Source organism: Chanodichthys erythropterus, chromosome 20 (assembly GCF_024489055.1).
Source record: "Chanodichthys erythropterus isolate Z2021 chromosome 20, ASM2448905v1, whole genome shotgun sequence".
In the NCBI taxonomy this organism is placed as follows: Eukaryota; Metazoa; Chordata; class Actinopteri; order Cypriniformes; family Xenocyprididae; genus Chanodichthys; species Chanodichthys erythropterus.
The window spans coordinates 21521389-21540655 of NC_090240.1; the positions used below are offsets into that span (position 1 = coordinate 21521389).

Sequence of the window (19267 nt, forward strand, 5' to 3'; positions counted from 1 at the left end):
TTTTCATTCAGATACCAGTGGGGAACTGTTTTAGCTACATAGTCATGGTCACCTTAATAGTGTCTGAGCAGATGATTGTCATGCGTCTCGAAACTTGGTGCTCATTAGGAAGGAGAGAAGAGATGTCATATGGTGGATTCCTGCTGGGCTTGTAAATAATAGCCATCTACAGCTGCAGCGTGGAAAAGAAACAGCTTTTACTGCTGTGCAATTACCAGAATGATGGTTTGGCTAAAAAAGCAATGTGATTGCATTCTGCTGGTCATTGAAGAGATGGCTACACCACTAGGGAACTGATGGAAGTGGTTGAGTTTTTGTAATACTGATGCATATAAATTAAAAATGTATGATTTGAGCTTGAAGGACGATAAGATGGGTGAAAAATGCCATACATTTACATTGAATCAAGACATATATAAAGACCAGGATGTAATTTCTGACTTCTATCTTGGAATTTCCATCTTGGCGAGTATTCAGGTAAACACAGTCAATTTTAGAACATAAATAGCTGAAAATGCATGTTGTGTAACAGCATATTGGATCAGTGAATAAGCTTTTAAAGTGACAGCAGCCTAATATTCCTGTCATGTTAATCAAAGAACAAATACAAAAAAAATAAAAAAAAATCACTCACTGCTCTTGACTGAAAAACCTTTGTAACTTTAATTTTAGCATTAATCTGTATTAAACTTTTACAATGAAGACTATCCAGAGTTAGTTTACATTTGATTACTTTAATTTCTGTAGCATTTCTTAGTGAATCCTACTGTTAGACCCACCTGAAAAAACTAAAAGCTGTTTATTTTATTTGTCTCTTTATTCTATTTTATTTATTTGTCTTTTTTTTTTTTGTTCAAAGTATAAAATAAAGCCTCCCTGTGCTGTGTGTGTATCGTATCGAAATGTGAAATTCCAGTATTTTGACAACACTAGTTCCTGGAAGAGCAAGTTCTGAACTTTTCCATCCATTACACCTTCACAGACAGGAAAAACCTTTGGAGAACAACTGATTTTAGAAGATGATTATCTCTGCACAATCTAGATTGTTTTTCCTATAAACATCAAAACAAAAAGGGTGTATGCAAGTGTTTGCATCACACTGTCTGTGTGTTTCAGACACGAAAGGGATGTGCATGACACCAGACCAATAGCTCTTCCCGCACATGCGATCACTTCTGCCCCTTTAACCATGCAGAAAACAGCACGTCGACATCCCTCCTGCTCTGTGAGCATTCAGGTTGTGTACTTTATTCCCAGGGCTGAATAAACATTTAGCCCTCATCCGAGCGTGATTAAACACTCTTACATAAACCAGTCATTTATACTCCCTTCTATCATAGAGAATAGAGCTTAGGTGTCAGAAAGAGGCATATAATCTTCAAGGCAGGAGAGTTAGGCTTGGAAAGTGAAAGAGAGGGAGATGGTGGGAGGATGTCACATATGGGTTTAAGCGTCTCCATCTGCCTACAGCTTTCTCCTAAAGCGATTTATATTTAAGGAGGAGAGTCTAATACTAATGCCCAACATTTAAATTATATTTGCTCACTTAGAGCTGCACTTGAAATCGACTACACGTAACCACAGGGTACCGTCACTTCGAAGCGGTCATCATTGCTAGTGAAAGGAAGTGCACTGGCATTTTTCACTTAAGAGGCGTTTTATTTACTCTCCATGCATGTTTAAAGGTGTACTCAATTTTTGTTTGGCCGATACAGCAGTTTTACTAGTATCATGCAAAAGCAATAATTATCTACATTGTTGAAATGCATTATTCACAGTCAGCTATGATTAATTTATTCTGTGAGCGATAATAGAGGATTTTTTTGTGATCAAATTAATAGTATTAATCAGGTCATGTGATCTAAACATGATGGCCCACATGATGCCACTCACTCTATGTAAAATAAAACTTATTAGGCTCACAAGGTTTGGCACGACTTCAGAATAGTGCATGCGTTGAGCATTGTACACTGTAAAAAATAAATTTATGATTTGTTAACAGTTTTTTCTTTTGTCAACCCAACTTCAATAATTAATGTGGTTCAGATCATATACTATTTTGAGTATCTGTTGATTAAACCAATCGTGTTCATTGTATTAACTCAAATTTTTTATTTCAATTAACTCAAAATTAAGGCCACCAGGAAACTTACTTTTTAAGTTAAACCAACAATTATTTTTTACAGTGTAGCTAATCACAGACATGTTTGTTGAAAGTGTGAACACAATGGTCAATCAGAGGCGTTTAAGTTAGTCAGAATCCACTCAATAGTTTGTTTCATTGTAACCAACGAAGTATAAACACAATGCAAAAAAGAGATTCATTGAGCAGTATAGACATTTTTTATAATAAACGGGAGCTTTCAGGCAGTAAACTTAATATTAGCTTCATTGATTATAAAGGGAGCGCTCTATGCTCGGTTTCTATATTCAACTTTGCTCACTTTCTGTACATAACCTATTCATAATTTAAAAGTTATATATATCAAAGAAAACTTTTATTTCTTAAGCTGCTACACACTGCAAAGTTTCGGCAGGGACAGCCATATTAAAATGGAGGACTGAATATGAAATTGCAATGTTTGTAATAACCATATGGGACAAAAAAAAAGCGATTAAGTCAAAATAGATCTGTGTATTAAGTCTTGCAGTGTACAGTAAGTGCAACAGACCTGCCACTTTGTTTCTTTTTCATTTTATTATATTAAAACTTTCATTTGATCTTTTTAAATGCAATGTTTACTTAATTGAGCAATATGTGAAGGCTAAATGCTAATGTTTAATTTGCGTAAAATTATTTTACTGGTATTAGTAACAATTACTGAAATTTTGGTCCTGTAACAACACTATTTCAGAATGATGTTGTAGATTAACTCAGATGATCCTAAGTGAAGGTAGAAAGCACATACTCTGGCTCAGAGGAAGAATATCCATTACATAAGCACTGGAGATTAAACTAGAGGCATCTAAACTATGCCAGAGCCCCGCAGAGTCGAAACGATGATAAAAGAGCACACGAAGAAAGCTTTAAAGCAGTGTATTTTACATAAATTATACAATTTTAGGCTCAATACAGATGGGATATAGCACAAACCAATTGTGTAGATGTAATCGCAAGACATTTTGCTTTGGAGCTACCATTTAACATGCAATATTTTACTCAAAGTTGAACTCCCTACTGCAACATTAAAGGAATAGTTCCCCCAAAATGAAAATATGTCATTCCAAACCTGTATGACGTATTTTGTCCATACAATGAAAGTCAATGGGATTCAAAACAACATTAAACCCACCTGAATTACATTGTACAGATAAAAAAAAAAAAAAAAAGTTTGAAATGACATGAAGGTAAGTAAATGAAGATGAATTACAATAGAAACCTCAGTAGCTGGCTGAAAATCTTGAGAGACAAACAAAAAAGATAGGAAAAAGAGACAGGGACTGTATTAGTCAAAGTCTCAGTTTTAAATAGGGGAAGGAATGTTTCTGTGCAGTGAGTTTCATCCACCCACGTGCTCCTCCAAAAACCCCCCTTAACACATGGCACCCTGTCGTACACGCAAACACACTGCATCTAATGCATGACATAAACATGCACACGCACACACGCCGTTCTTGCCACTCGATAATCGTGTACACGCCTTTGAGAGGGGGAGTGAGATGAAAAGTGTGAGGGGAAGCCGTAACCAGGAGAAGTGACAGACATCTGTTGCTCCAGCTGAGCGCAAACACCAGTAGAAAAAGAGGCACAGACGAATCCCCCCGACACGCATGCAATATATTCACACTCAGAGAGTAGAGATAAGAAAAAGGTGGGTGAGCATCTGCCAATGCAGATTTGGAAGGCAAGACCCAATGGAAGAAGATCATTAACCAAAAAAGAAAATCGGAACAGGAAAAGTCCAGAAATGACATGAAAATTAGCATTCAACAAAGCACACCCGACCAAGAAGTTGCAAACTCAAAGGGTAGTAGTAGTAGTTTTCTTATCCTTCATCTCTTTGAAATCAAGTCAACTGTGACAAAGTTAAAGTCACTGACCTCTGACCCGGGCATAACAGCAGCCGCACTTTGCCAGGACTTTCCGAAACAAGTGGTGGCAGGCGCAGCCCCGATGGTGGTGGCCCCCCTTCATGGTCTACCCCAGTCACTGACCACAAGATTAGCAGGCATGGGCATGGCACATCACACGCGTTCACGCCGGGGATATCCCTGTAGCGGTAATTCCAAAGAGGTGTGAAGGAAAACCTCAAAACAAATCCCAAGAGGAGGAAAAAGTCCAGCTAGTCTGCTAGGGAATCATATACCGTCCGGATATCCAGTCTCAGGTTGTCACTGCACAAGCAAGAAGACAAGTCAACAGCAGGCAAAAGCACAGCTCAGTCTCCCTGTTTTTCCTCCCTCCTGCTCTCACTGTCTGCTCAAATGACAGACTGTAAGACTGCCAGAGAGAGAGAGAAAGAGAGAGAGAGGAGGGGGGGTGAGGGGGTGGAGTTAGCAGCTTGACTTGCTGGCTATTCCAGGATACAGCTCCCACTCCCCCTTTTATCCCCTTCATCATGCGTTTACTCTTCTCATAATTTTCTCTCAGCTCTCCAGTCTATTCAACCATCTGTCTTGGACTTTTTTAGCACATAACAATTTTAGAAGGTCTCAGATGGCTGGTCCAAATTCGAGCCCCTCATGAGTCAGATCCAAGATAAACAAGATGGAAAATAAAAATCTGCTTGTGAGCTTAATTGCATGTGGTAATTATTTCAGGAGAACCAGGCTAAGGGTAGCCAATGTCTTCAACTAACTCCACTCAGAGGAGTGTTCACAGACCTGCTGGGACGAGGTACGGGTGTGTTGTGTTTACTGTACACAGGGTTTACAGAATACATGGGCGAAGGGACGAAGGTAGCTGCCTTTTGATTAGTTCTGAAAGTTACAGGCCTGGGAAGATGCACAAGAGTCGGCTGTGTTGAATCCAGAATATCACATTTCAACTGGTAATGTTTATATGTTTTGATCACATGTGTCTGTGTTCATACTTCACAGAGGCTGGAGGCTAGATGGCGAGTGTGTGTTTTTGTGCTTGCCACCTCTGATTGGATGTTCTGTTGCAGTGCTGGTGATTTACAATGACATTTCAACACAACCAATGTGGGATTGTTACTGAGGTAAAGCTGACATAAGGGCTTTGCCCTCCAGATATAACCAGCAGTAAAAACCGGTTTATTTTAGAAGACTTCAGAAAAACAGAAGATGTACATAGTCACATTTCTACAGATGGAAAAGCAGTTATTAAAGGAATAGTTCACCCAAAAAAATCATCCCATAATTTACTCACCCTCAAATCATCCTAGCTTCACAATCAGAGTTATATTAAGGCGATAGTTCACCCAAAAATCATCTGCTTTCCCCCAGGGCATCCAAGATGTAGGTGACTTAGAACCTACATCAGTAGAACACAAATGATGATTTTTAACTCCAACCGTTGTGGTCTGTCAGTATAATGCATGTCAATGGGAATTCCATCTATGAGAGTCAAAAAAACATGCACAGACAAATCCAAATTAAACTCTGCGACTCGTGACGACACATTGATATCCTAAGACACGAAACAATCAGTTTGTGTGAGAAACCGAACAGTAGTTATATCATTTGGTTGGTGAGGTCTGAAAATGCGTTCTGATGCCGGAAGTGATCTCTCACGTGTATATGTCTATTAGTACGAGCGATCACTTCATTGTTTCTTGTCTTAGGACATCAATGTATCGTCACGAGCCGCAGGGTTTAATTTGGATTTGTCTGTGCATGTTTTTTTGACTCTCATAGATGGAGTTCCCATTGACGTGCATTATATTGACAGACCACAACGGTTGGAGTTAAAAATCATCATTTGTGTTCTACTGAAGAAACAAAGTCACCTACATCTTGGATACCCTGGGGGTAAAACATCAAATTTTCATTTTTGGGTGAAGTATCCCTTTAAATAATATTCTGGCTCTTCCCAGCTTTGTAAAGGCATTAAATAGTGCCCAAGTTTTTGAAGCTCCAAAAAACTCACCTATCCATAATAAAAGTAATCCATACAACTCCAGTGGGTTGTCTATAAAACTTCTCCTCTTAGACTTCTAATATGTGACCGGCTTTTTGTTTTGCCCTATCCTCTGTGTTTCCGTGTTCGTCAATTCTCACCTAAGCTTACGCTACGCCTATGTTATACATCAAGTCAGAGATCACCCTTCCACTGGAACTCTGATTGTGTTCGGCTGAAAAAAGAAAACTATGGGATAATTTTCATTTTTGTGTGAACTGTTCCTTTAAAATTGATGCTGTACTACTTGTCCAATTAATAGCTAGTTTCCATCCAAGTTGCAAATTTATGTTAATAGATAAAACAAATAACAAGAACAAATCAGAATGTTTAAAGTGCAATTGCAGAAAAAAATGAATAAATATATTTTACACAAAATTAAAACAACAATGCTAATAAATATGCAAAAATGGAACAAACCTGGTTACTACTGATCTCATATGTTCATGTATAAAAGAAAAAAACTTAACACAGGGTTTACAGATGTGCAATGTAAAATTTCTAAACCTGATATGGAACAAGATAACCAGGGCTAAAGTAAACTATCCCTTTAACAGTTTCAAGTGTGAAAAACCCTATAAAGAAACAAGGCTTGTGCAAGAAAAGTGTGTGTCGGAATGTGATGCTAATGGTAAAGAGGAGCAGGAAATGGAGTGCAGGCCTCTTTTCGAGTGCATGAGCAGCTGGGGATTTTGCTGAGTTTGTGTGTGTGTTGATGGAATTAGTCTCTCTCTAGAGCCCAATTACCCAGTGTCTATTGCAGAAAAGCAGAGAGGCTCCATATAAGTATGATACAGCCAATGAGAATGGAGAATTCACTGAAGTAGCCAACAAACCATTCCCCTGTTTAAAAGATAGAAACATCAAGACTGAGACTGCCACATGCTGAATATATGCAATGCATAAAAGTCAAACAACCTACAGTATCTTGTATATACAATAATGATGAATTGAAGCTGTCTTTACAGGTACCTCTAAATGTCTAAAAAATGTGTGTGAATTGTATCATATACAAATCTAGAGAGTATGCATTTTCATGCAATTTAAAAGTTTGGTTTCAGTCAGATTAAAGCATAAATCTTTTTAAGACACTTCAGTCAGACTAAAATTGCATTATACATGTTAATCAGACTACAATAGGCCTCAGCATTGAGCACTGAAAGACAGAGATGACATGACATTTTTAATCCTTCAAATATTTGTTTACGCATTGTGTCATACTTGGCCAGAGAGATGGAAAATGTAGCCTGACTATGCAAAAACCTTCTGTGGCTCCATTATAACCATTATAAACATACTGCTAGTGAGCCTATCACTGTCACTCATGTCACCTCAAATTGGCAACTCTCAGTGAAAACAAATGATGTTACTTTGTTACTGCAAATTGCTGTCATCCCCTTAGCACCTCCACCAGGTAGCAGTGTTGTAAACAGCTACTCATCATGCTGCCGTGTCTGCCTGTGACGTGAATAACAGAGGATTTTACTCGCAAGAACAAAGGAGAGCTGCATTTTCTCTCTTATAACCTATAATCCAACTACACAGACAAAGAGAACAAACAGTATTTTGATTTGGTTAAAAGGAAGACAAATTAAATTGAAACTGAAAAGCAATTTTAAAGCACACCATTAGATTCAAAGACTAATGCTGCACATCAAACAAGCAGTGCTGTCCTGTTTCTGTTCCTTCGTATTTCAAGTGTACACTGCTTAGCAAAAGAAAGGGAGTTTCATGGCTATGACAACAATTATGGTGATGTTTGTATATGATCACAAGTCAAGTTTTCTGTCCTCCTCTCTCTAATCTTGTCATCCTCTTTCCCTAACCACTTTGCTTTTTCACTCTTTGCAGTACTTGATTAAATTAACCATGACAGGAATGCAAATTTTGATAAGTTGATCTGAGCATTTGTTGTGTTTGCTTTTCCTGTTAAGGTACAGTATGTTGTTTCTTTAAAGACTAGCAAGCAAATACCTCCCTCAAAATCAACATACTGTACAGTATGTCTATACTGGTTAAAGGAAGAATGTAACATGAACATCCAAGTGATCAAGCCTTACATGTGTGCTGTATGGAGTGCATTAACATTTCTGATCAGTAGAGGGAGTGTATACAAAGTGCCTGGATGTTGCGCAAGTCTTTACCCCTCTCATGAATCTTCTTCTCTAATTTGAAGATGCTCAAGCAGGAAAAACAGGCTTTTCAATCACTTTTCTGGGAGTGTCTGATGAAAATATGCACTGTTTAATTCTGTTAATTACAGTTCTGTTATGTTTACATTACATTATATGCATTTTTACAGCAAAAAAAGTATTTTATTAATATAGCTGGGTATAAATATCAAAGTAAAATATATTAGTATACTAAAATAATGCTATAAACATTCATTAAATAACAAAAAATGACAAAACACTTTAATAACTAATAACTAATAAATAACTAATAAAAATATTAAAAATAAAAATACAAATACAACCAAATGTAATAACACAGTAACTTCTGAAAAATACTAAGGTGAGGTGGCTAGTCTTTTATTGTAAAATACATGTATTGTCCCATTAAATATCATAATTTCTGACTAAATATAGAATAAGGTAATTTCCAGTTTACCAACAGACAAGTTTTATATTCCTTTTCTGTTACACTGTCAGAAAAAAAGGTACGGTGCTTGTCACTTTGGCAGTACACTAAGGTACAAAAGTAAAAAGGTACTAATAGGCACTTTTAAAGTACTAATGTGTACATTTAAGGTACTAATATGCACCATTTAGGGCTAAGTAATGTACAAAGATGTACCTTTTCACTTTTGTACCTTAGGGTACTGCCCCAGTGACAAGCACCATACCTTTTTTTCTGACAGTGTAAAATTACAAAGATGTTCAGAACGGCAGTTTCCTATGCTGAACAAGTCAATCTACTACACAATTTATCTGGCATTTGAATATTGCAATCCATCTGGAAAGTCACATTTAAGAATTCTCTGACAACAGGGCAAAAGAACCAATGAGGGAATGTGAGGTGAATATTGCATTTAAACCCATACCTCTCTTTTCATTTTCCCTTCTCTGTCTTTACCCATTCCTCTTCCTCTGCCTCCTCTGTTCTTCCCTCACCCTTTCCTGTTTATTCACTCATTCTCCCCACTTCATTGCCTCCATTTATGAGTCTACCCAGGCACGCACATATTCAACACACGTAAGCCTAAAATCATTCACACTCACCCTCATACATTCTGTATGCACTAGAGCTGCACGATTAATCGTTAAAGGGATAGTTCACCCAAAAATGAAAATTATCCCATGATTTACTCACCCTCAAGCCATGTTAGATGTATATGAATCTTCTTTCAGACGAACAAAATCAGAGATATATTTAAAAATATCCTTAGTCCTCCAAGGTTTATAAGGTTGTGAAATAATGCATCCATCCATTAAAAAAAAGTAATTCATACGACTCCAGTTGGTTAATAAAGGCCTTCTGAAGCGAAGTGAAGCGTTTTTCTAAAAAAACATTATAAATTCAAATAACTAGGTCAGAATCTGCATATCTCGCCAATGTCATCGAGCGCCTCTGAAGGATATCTCAATTTGAAGAATCTTTGGAAGGCAGCCTTTGTTTTGTGTCCTTCATTCAGCTCATTTTGAAGGATGCATCAAGTGAAACCTTTCCATCAATCACCCACAATTAGGGTGACCAGACGTCCCGTTTTTCCCGGGACAGTCCCGTATTTCAGCTTCATATTTAGTGTCCCAACTTATTATGAAAAAAATCATGTTTTGTCCCGTATTTAATCTTTCCTAAATTGTCTTTGCTAGGTGATCATATAAAATGTGTTCCATTCGGAAGGACTCATCCCTATGCCCTAATCCCTTCAAAGGGTTTACCCTCCGGAGTGAGAGCTTTGAAGGGATGAAGGGTGTAGGGGTCAAAAAACAACTCTTCATTTGGAACGCACTTCTGCGTCATCTTAATGAGACAATCAAGGAGGAGTAGACTTTGCAAGCTGCGCCCTTTGTTTAACGTTAGTTTATATATTTATTTATTTTTGGTTTATCGCACCATGTGTCTATGTATTTTAAACATTTGAATGGACTGATAAAGGGAGCTGTAAAGTATTTTTGTTTAAGTACAATGTCGTTTTGACCATAATAATGTACTAAATCTAACTCGTATAAATATGACAGTAGTATAGAAAAATACTATACAGGTAAAATCGATCTTCAAACCTCCTGTACCCATTCACGACAAACAACTCACCTGTGCAAAGGATCATGAGGGCCATAAGTTGTACCGTTCGAAATCTTTCATTTTGAATGGCCCTTTGAAGTGGCCAGTTTTGAGCACTTCGGTTTGGAACGACCCTTCAATATGGCGGCCATTATTGTTTTCACTCCGAAGTGCCCTTCAGAGGGCGATATATCCCGTTTGGAATGCACCGTCAGTCTTCTGTCACGCGAGAATAGCCTAATCAAAGGTATCCAATCTCGTCAGAGTATATTATAGAGTACAAAATTACCATCCAATCACAATTTGTTATCAGCGGTTACCTTGCAGTTCGTAAAGGTGGGATTTTACCTATGCTGCGTTCCAGGTTGAGCCCCTAAGTCAAATCACGACTCACGACTTTGTAGCATTCCAGGAAAGTCACGCCAAACTGCGTAAAAGTGTAAACAAACCAACATGAAGGGACCGTACGGGGCTTATGCTCATTAATAATTATTTCTATCGCCAAACGTGCTTACTCCTTGCTTATTTGAGGGAAACAGGAGGAAAACGGCGCATTATACCTTTTATTTTACATTAAACACAGCATCCGTAGGGGCTGCCATTGTTGTTTCGCGGGCTATGTGTCATCAGAAGCCGTAACTGGGAGTACATCGATCTAGTTCACGGGTGAGAAATCACGGCTTTGACTGCTGTTCCAGTGCACTTTCACAGGAAGGTTGGGAAAAACACGGGTTTACGGGTTGCCTGGAACGCGGCATTATTAGAGAGCGAGGAGGAGATCAAGTCAGACGCGAGGATGTCAAAGAAGTGTCCGTGCTACATTAAATGAGAAACTTCAATAAGAGTATCAAGTTATTATGCGCAGTAAGTTTTGAAAAATATAACCATAATGTGGTATCCAGCTGAATGGCACACACCAGAAGCGCGCTCTCAGACAGCGCTCGTTCCCGATTCAGTTCTCTTTGCCCCTGCATGGTCAGAAACAGACACATCATGTAAATACAGTCGATTATGGCTTAAGTGAACGTATACAGCTCGGTGAAGAACCGGATATGTGTCAGTAAATTCTTGCATTCGGTTTTAAAGGGACTAAAATACCTATCTGTGTCATTAATGTTAATTAAACAAAAGATGTTAAATAATGTATACATGTTTAAATCCCATCTGGCTAGCTCGCTTTAACGTTTACACATTAGGTCAGGTGGAGAGTAGGCGGTCTTTTGTGAGTGTTCGAACGCATTCGACAACATGAGCGTTTACACTACAAAAGTAATCCGATCGAATGCTACTTCTGGAAGTGGTCGAAAGTGGACAGGCTCAAAAATTTTACACCTGTATTTAGCATTGTCCACTTGTGATCTGATTGACCACAAAGCATCTTAATACCAGGTGTAAACAGAACCTTATTCATCCAGTAATGAAACAAGTGAAGTCTTTATGAGTGAGTCATTCATTCAAACAGATTTTAAAAAGAATAATAATTATGATAGGCTAATATAATAATAATAATTAATTAAATATTTTTTAAATAGACTGCAGCAATTAACATTTTGTCAGAACCTAATTTTATTTTTATTTATAGTTCATATATATAGTATATATATATATATATATATATATATATATATATATATATATATATATATATATATATATATATATATATATATATATATATATATATATATATATATATATAGGCTAGCATGCAAAACTGCAAATATAATTTTCAAACTGGTTTTCCCATCATTCATTCATTCAGCCAAACAGATAGCTTTTCCCTAAACTTATACCATGGAGCCGAACATTATTGCGTTGGGATGCTCAAAAAACATTTTGAAGAAGATATTATCAATGTCGACTCATGTTTGCACACATAAGTACATAGACATAAAAAGTGGATGGACAAATAGCTTAATGTAATGTTGGCTGTTTTCCCACTCCCCTCTGACTTGTTTTTGCACATGCTGATGATGATGATGATGAATTCCGGCATTGCTCACTGCATGCAAATTACACAAACAGCGTTTCAAGGACTAACAGCTTTGACAGTGAGATGAACAGTGAAAATACTAGTAGCTGTGGTTTCGAGGTCAGCAAGCTTGCATTTATGCCATCATGCAATAACCTAGTTCATTTACCTTGATGTGTGTAGATGAAAATGAGTTACTTAATCTACTCTAAATGTATTTCTCCACTTCTCCAACCTATTCTTAATCATCGCACAGCTATGCCTTCACTGTACCGTGTTTTTATTGGGATGTTTAGACCTCTCGAATTCTCATTCTTCCTCTTTCTCTTTCTAAAAGCAGGAGCTCCAATTAAGGCCTGCATGAATAGGCAGGCAGCAGTGTGAGAACAGAGAGACAGTTGGCAGAAAGCCGGCTGGCTGCAGTGAGCTGGTGTTGTATGCTCTGCACTTTGTTTTGCTGGTCTGTCTCCCAACCCAGGCCAAGAGATTGGCCAGGACTCTCACAAAAATATATACAAAAATGTACACACGCCCTCACATATTCATACGCAAGGGATCTACACCATTTAGAGCTGAATCTAGAATTTTAATTCCAATTTAGTTCCTAAATTTGAAATGAGGTTGCAAATAAGATATAGAATTTAACATTTTAAATTCGAATTTAAGGAGTTTTAATTAAAATGTAATGATATTTCATTCAAAAATGTATTCATGTTAATTTTATATTAACAGCTGCTGTAATTGTTTTCTCACTCCACTTTTCAGTATTAATTACCCAAAAAACATTAGCCCAAATGGGGTATTTTCAGAAAGCAATATTATTAACAATAAATGCTTGATATGTCACCTACAGAAATTTGGGTCTAACAGTAAAAACATTTATGAGATTTCTGATTAAAATAAATTCTGTTCTTTTGAAAATTCTATTAATCAAAGAATTCTAAAAATTTCTTAAATTTCCACAAAAATTTGTGTTAGTTTTGTCATCACAGGAATCAATTACATTTAAAATTGTAAAAATATTTTATAATATTACTGTTTTACTCTATTTTGATCAAATGAAGAAACGTCTTTCAAAAACATAAAAAAATCTTAGCAACCTCAAACTTTTGCATGATTTTGTGAGTGATATACACACATTGTACAGGGCTTGACATTAACTTTTTTGCTCACCAGCGACTGTGGCTAGTGGTTTTCCAAAGTTACTAGCCACTTTTGACATTGATACCATGGGGGGAAAACTCGCATACTGATAGGTTTAATATTATCTTAATTAACGTATTTGGTAACAGGTATATTAGGCTTCTGTCACTTTAAGATCTGACGCATCTATTATACTGTTACACGTTTTCTTTTTCAATTGTTTATGTTTACTTAAAACTTAACTGAATACTCACCAAGAACGGCATTTTGATATTATTTTGTGTGCATTTGACTGTTTAATCACAATAAGCAGCGAAAAACTTTATTTAGTGCTGAGAGCTGGCTTTATTTGCATGCACTTTGGGTGTGAGCACAAAATCTGCAGGAATGAGTAAAATTGCGTGCAATGCGTGCAGTCCCATGCCGAAATTTAAGCCCTGTAACACCAACAATATTCATCCGGAGGAAATGCAATAAGTGAGTGAGAGGAGGCGGGTTTGTGTGTCAACTCTCCATCAGAGAGATGAGAGAGTGAGAAAGCGCAGCTTGTATCGTGTATCCATTCTGTGGAAAATGAGTACTGGAAGCATTTTTAAGATATTTTAGTATTGATATGTATAAAAAAAATCAATATTTTTGGCAACACTACATTGCACTTAGTTTATCATTTCAGATGCCTTTTTGTATATATTATATATAAAATTCAACCCGCCAAAGTGGCTAGAGTGACTGTGTTACACGCCACTGCTGAAATCCACCTGCATTTGGCGGTTTGGCGGGTGTTAATGTCAAGCCCTAGACACACAATACACAAAAGCACATTTAAATACATGTAATTCATAGACCTACATAGATAGTGTAGAAACACATATGCATGAAAAAGCTGGAAACTTCTCAAGCAGTGCCTCCCACAATCCCTCTCACCAGAACTCCCCATTCCTTGCATACTGTATTTAAACAGATGCACCTCAGCTGATTACTCTCCCTAGATCCTATAAATCCAGTCGGTAAGATGTCCTGAAGAGGATTTTCAGGGTTTATTAAAGATTAGTGTTGAGATATTTAAACATACAGGTTTATCTAAAGTAAACACAATCCTTCTTACCATGCATTAAAGTTCATTCAACCACAAATTAAAGCAGAGATTATGTAAAGCATATCTGTTTTACATTATATACACAGACACCAGACTTCTCCTGCTTCCATTTCCATATAAAGTCTCCTTTTGCATCTTATTCTGATGTGTAGAGCAGCATGCATTTCCTCTGTCCTTTATCTCATCCTGGGATTTTTGGGGATTTTTTGCATAAAACTTCACAGTGTGGAAATGCCATATGTGGACCAGTTTTGTTCCCTGATACATAAAGAAGATGATCATTACATCTGATCTCCCCAGATGCAGACTGACGTCTCTGTCTGCATGAATGTGTTCTCTGAACACTGTAGCCAAAAAGACAATGATTCAACATTGTCAGGCTACCCTGTTCTCATCTTCAGATCAAAGAATACCTCCCCAGAGCGCTGTTCATCATGAGGACTTGGCTAAGGCATTTGGAGGAAAGTGTAGCAACCTCTGCTCTGATTAATGATGACCAACAAGGCAACAGTTAGCACCGAAGAGCAAACAAAACAGACCAACGTCCATCACATGACCCATCCAATTCCCAAGCTCTAACCCAAACCACAGATATTATAACAACGGGATGCATCTCACCCAACAGTCACCATATATCAACATCCAGTGGATAAACACAACAGAGAAATATACAAACAGTCCTACAACTTTACGACATGGCTGACACAGGCTCAAACTGTTCTAGGAGTTGATTGAGAGGATGATGTCTGATGGCTGTTGGGTGTGAAGGTTTGGCTTCCAGCCTAGAGCCCCAGCGCAGAGGCCAGCAGTTTATCAATGTATCACCCACTCTGGAGCATTAACTCGGGAGGATGTCTGTGCTCCTTAACAACTCTGGTTTATTTTCATATGCTTTGACCTAAATTAGATTTAGACATCTATTCTTTTTATAGTGATATCTTTTTTGTTTCTCTTTTATTTTGTGGTCATGATGTGCACAGGTTAGACCCACATATTTTCACCATTGCACTCAATTGAGAATGTAAGTAAGATTACGTGTATTCCTAAATCTGAACTGAGTTAGCAAAAGTATGCAGAACTGCAACTCAAATGTGAATGTAAGGAAGTAGAATTAAAATTAATTGTAATACATGTAACTCATTTTTAACTAGAAAAGCTTTGTCAAGACAAGTACTGAATGTTGGCTTGACAAAGCCTGGATTAAAGTTTTTACAAAAACCATTTAAAAGTTCATAGGTATTAAAAACAGAGAAGAATGATAAAACAATAGATCAGAACAATGGAATTGATAGACGGAATGATAGAAATAATTAGTATTATAAAACGGTTAGTTCCTGTCCTTGATTCTATTTTATTCACGTTTACTCACGATAAAACACAGCTATGACTGTATCACTACACAACACCCTTAGCAACCACTCTTAGCAACGTAAGCTGTATGTTCTCAATTGATATTGTTCATTGAAGCTTACTGTATTATGTAGAAGAAGAAGAGTATTGTGAGAAAGAGATCGAGCGAGTTTATTACCTGCATTCAGATTTAGCATTTTCCTTCAGGTCAGTCCTATGTTCATAATAACAAATCTGTTTAAATGTCTGATGTATTATCTTGTCCTTTTAATAGTTAAGGGGTTTTCCCGTGACTGACAGCGCTCAAAGCATTTGTCAGTTGCGTCTTGTTCCGTGTTCAAAACAATTCAGTCTTTTCATTATAAAAGTCTTCGCTACTGACTGACACACTCATAAAGACAGTCTTTGCCGCCATCTAATGGCGTAATAATGAAACTTCTGTTGCTGTTCATGGTCAGGGACTAATTTTTCCGGCGGAAGGAAGGCTTTTAGTGAAAGTTTACTTCATGAAAATTGCATTGATACATATTTTTGGCTTTAATATGTATTGTGTGGCAACCGGTTTATAAAAGCAATAAGGTACTCGAGGCTAGTGCTGTATCGTGAATAAGTCACGGCTGAAGGGCATATTAGGCACGATGTGAAGCAGAGCCTCTTGTACCTTATTACTTACATAGAATATAGACAATGACAGATAGAATGATTGATAGATACACATAAATTATATATATATATATATATATATATATATATATATATATATATATATATATATGTGTGTGTGTGTGTGTGTGTGTGTGTGTGTGTGTGTGTGTGTGTGTGTGTGTGTGTGTGTGTGTGTGTGTAAGTCTCTCATGCTTACCAAGCCTGCATTTACTTATCTTAAAATTTAAATACATTATAAAAGAACAAATTTCCCAGAATGCACTACCTCTGATGAACTGCATTTCAATAAATTTCTAATCCTGTCATTTACATTCAACTCTTTGTAGGGTGTGGCCAATTCTTTTCCAATTTCACCTCATGAATGAAAATGAAGCATTCAATTCTGGAAGTTAGATTGGATAACAGACACATTAACTGTCAATGTTTATGTTCTAATTAAGTCTTGACATGCATTAAACATATACAATAAAACATACAGACATGAAAAAACACACACACTGGGAAAGCCTGAGGCAACCTGCACCAATTTTCCCTATGTGTGGCAGTGCAGCTTCAAATCTGTGGTAACAGAGGACCTTTTAAGGTCGGGACTCGCTTAGCCTATGGTACTCTTGGGAATTCTGACTCCACATTCCCCCAACTGTGTGTTTTTGTTTTTTAGTCTAAGGAATATGTGGAAAGGAGGTCTTTACAATGCGCCAACTTATGAATGGATGAACATTTCTTGCAGAACAAACCATATATAGAGGTTTTTTGAGATACACTGCCACATAAAGTTTTATGTCAAATATCCGCGCCCCCCCAAAAAATCATTGTTTGCACAGCAGGCATCTTCTACTGTAGTGATGATTGCACGACTGTAAGAAAACAATACTTTACAGAGCAACACATGACAGAGCCAAGCAGCTTTGCTGTAACTAAATAATGAATGAAGAATTATGAATAAAAAAAATGGCACTAGACTAAGCCTTGCATGCACATGAACCACTACATATTTATGTTCAAAATGAATAATGCAAATATGATAAACAACAAATATTTCCCAGTGCCCTGAAAAATGAAGATGAAATATTTCACCACATAAAACATTTAAAGCAAATATATCTCAGTCAGCACAAGGATCTGATTACGTCTCACTCTCTGCAGTCATATTCCTAGGAAACTGTATGTGTATCAGCCATTCACCTTTGAAACTGCAGCACTTGCTGCTTCATGTTGTTTCTAAGCATTCAACCAGACAAAAGATTGGAGATGAAGGGCATACGTGTTGTTTTAAACGTTTGCATAGTCATCCTCAGCCAACCCTGTTACGAAAGAGCTACATTACGTGCTTCTAGGTTTGTCCGCCAAAAATAATTACTCCTTGGGTGGACAGTGGAGCTGGGTGATTTGGGGAAGACACGAGGGCTTCTGTCCAAGGAAATGTCCTGAATGGACTGCTGGACATGAGTTTTGGGTATGAAAGAGAAGAAAAAAATGGAGTAAAAAAAAAAAGGGTGAATGTGTGCAAGCTACACATCTGCATGTGATTTAGTGAATGTTGGCACTGTCTCGTGATTCCACTGAAGCCACTAAACGGCATCTTGTTTCTAATCTTTAACAGATGGGTGATCTTCCTGTGCCTCTAACTCCTTTAGTAATGCAGCGGCCTCTTTAGCCATAGACAAAGCAAGGAATGGAAATTCAACTCAGAGGCCTTCAGATCTTATTAATGGGGAACTGAAAAGTATTAACTTGAAAAGACATGCATTTTGCAAAACGGCTAAAGCTTATTTGGTTAAAAAGGCCGCTACTGAAGCAAAAGTTCACCCAAAAATAAAAACTGTGTCATTGTAACTCACCTTTGTGTTGTTCCAAATCTATGTTTTTTTGTAACAAAAGGTGAACATCTGAAAAATGTTCTCAATCCTATTTTCAAAGGAATTTCAATAAATGGGTACTGAAGCTTTCTAGCTTCAGATAGGATGCAAGACAATATCTTAGAAGTGTTTCTTATGTGCTATATTCAAAAGTTCTTAGTGAGAAACTGCTCAAATTTTAAGTCATTATTGACTGAAAATCTTGAATCTCTCGGTGTGTTCATGAGAGAAGCAGTGATGTCTAATTTCCCTGTTGAAAAAAACAGCAAATGCTGGTAAGGTATATTTTGAAGCATGTCAGCTGGTTTGAGCTTGTTTAAGGTGGTCCTTAATTGGTCCTTAGCTAGTTTAAGCTGGTCAAGTGCTAGTTCTAAGCAACTAGCTCCAGCTCAGGATCAGCTCAGGGCCAGCTTAAATCAGCTTATGACCCACTAAGGACCAGCTCAAACCAGCTTTCATGCTTCAAAACATACCTAACCAGCATATACAGTGGGTACAGAAAGTATTCAGACCCCCTTAAATTTTTCACTCTTTGTTATATTGCAGCCATTTACTAAAATCATTTAAGTTCATTTTTTTACTCATTAATGTACACACAGCACCCCATATTGACAGAAAAACACAGAATTGTTCACATTTTTGCAGATTTATTAAAAAAGAAAAACTGAAATATCACATGGTCCGAAGTTTTCAGACCCTTTGCTGTGACACTCATATATTTAACTCAGGTGCTGTCCATTTCTTCTGATCATCCTTGAGATGGTTCTACACCTTCATTTGAGTCCAGCTGTGTTTGATTATACTGATTGGACTTGATTAGGAAAGCCACACACCTGTCTATACAAGACCTTACAGCTCACAGTGCATGTCAG

The 19267-nt window shown here is 37.2% G+C and overlaps 1 protein-coding gene across 3 annotated transcripts in view; it reads right to left on the bottom strand.

Annotated features, from left to right (window-relative positions):
* The window catches only part of arhgef25a (Rho guanine nucleotide exchange factor (GEF) 25a), a 107179-nt gene that overhangs the window by 72378 nt on the left and 15534 nt on the right, over nucleotides 1-19267 (bottom strand). The window contains exon 1 of one of the 3 annotated variants that reach the window (XM_067370376.1): nucleotides 4042-4439. The exons of the other annotated variants lie outside the window; for them this stretch is intronic. Within the exon in view, the coding sequence (XP_067226477.1) occupies nucleotides 4042-4135 (94 nt within the window). The 5' untranslated portion in view covers nucleotides 4136-4439. Of the gene's footprint in view, nucleotides 1-4041; nucleotides 4440-19267 lie in introns of those variants that run through there. 3 annotated transcript variants of the gene reach the window in all.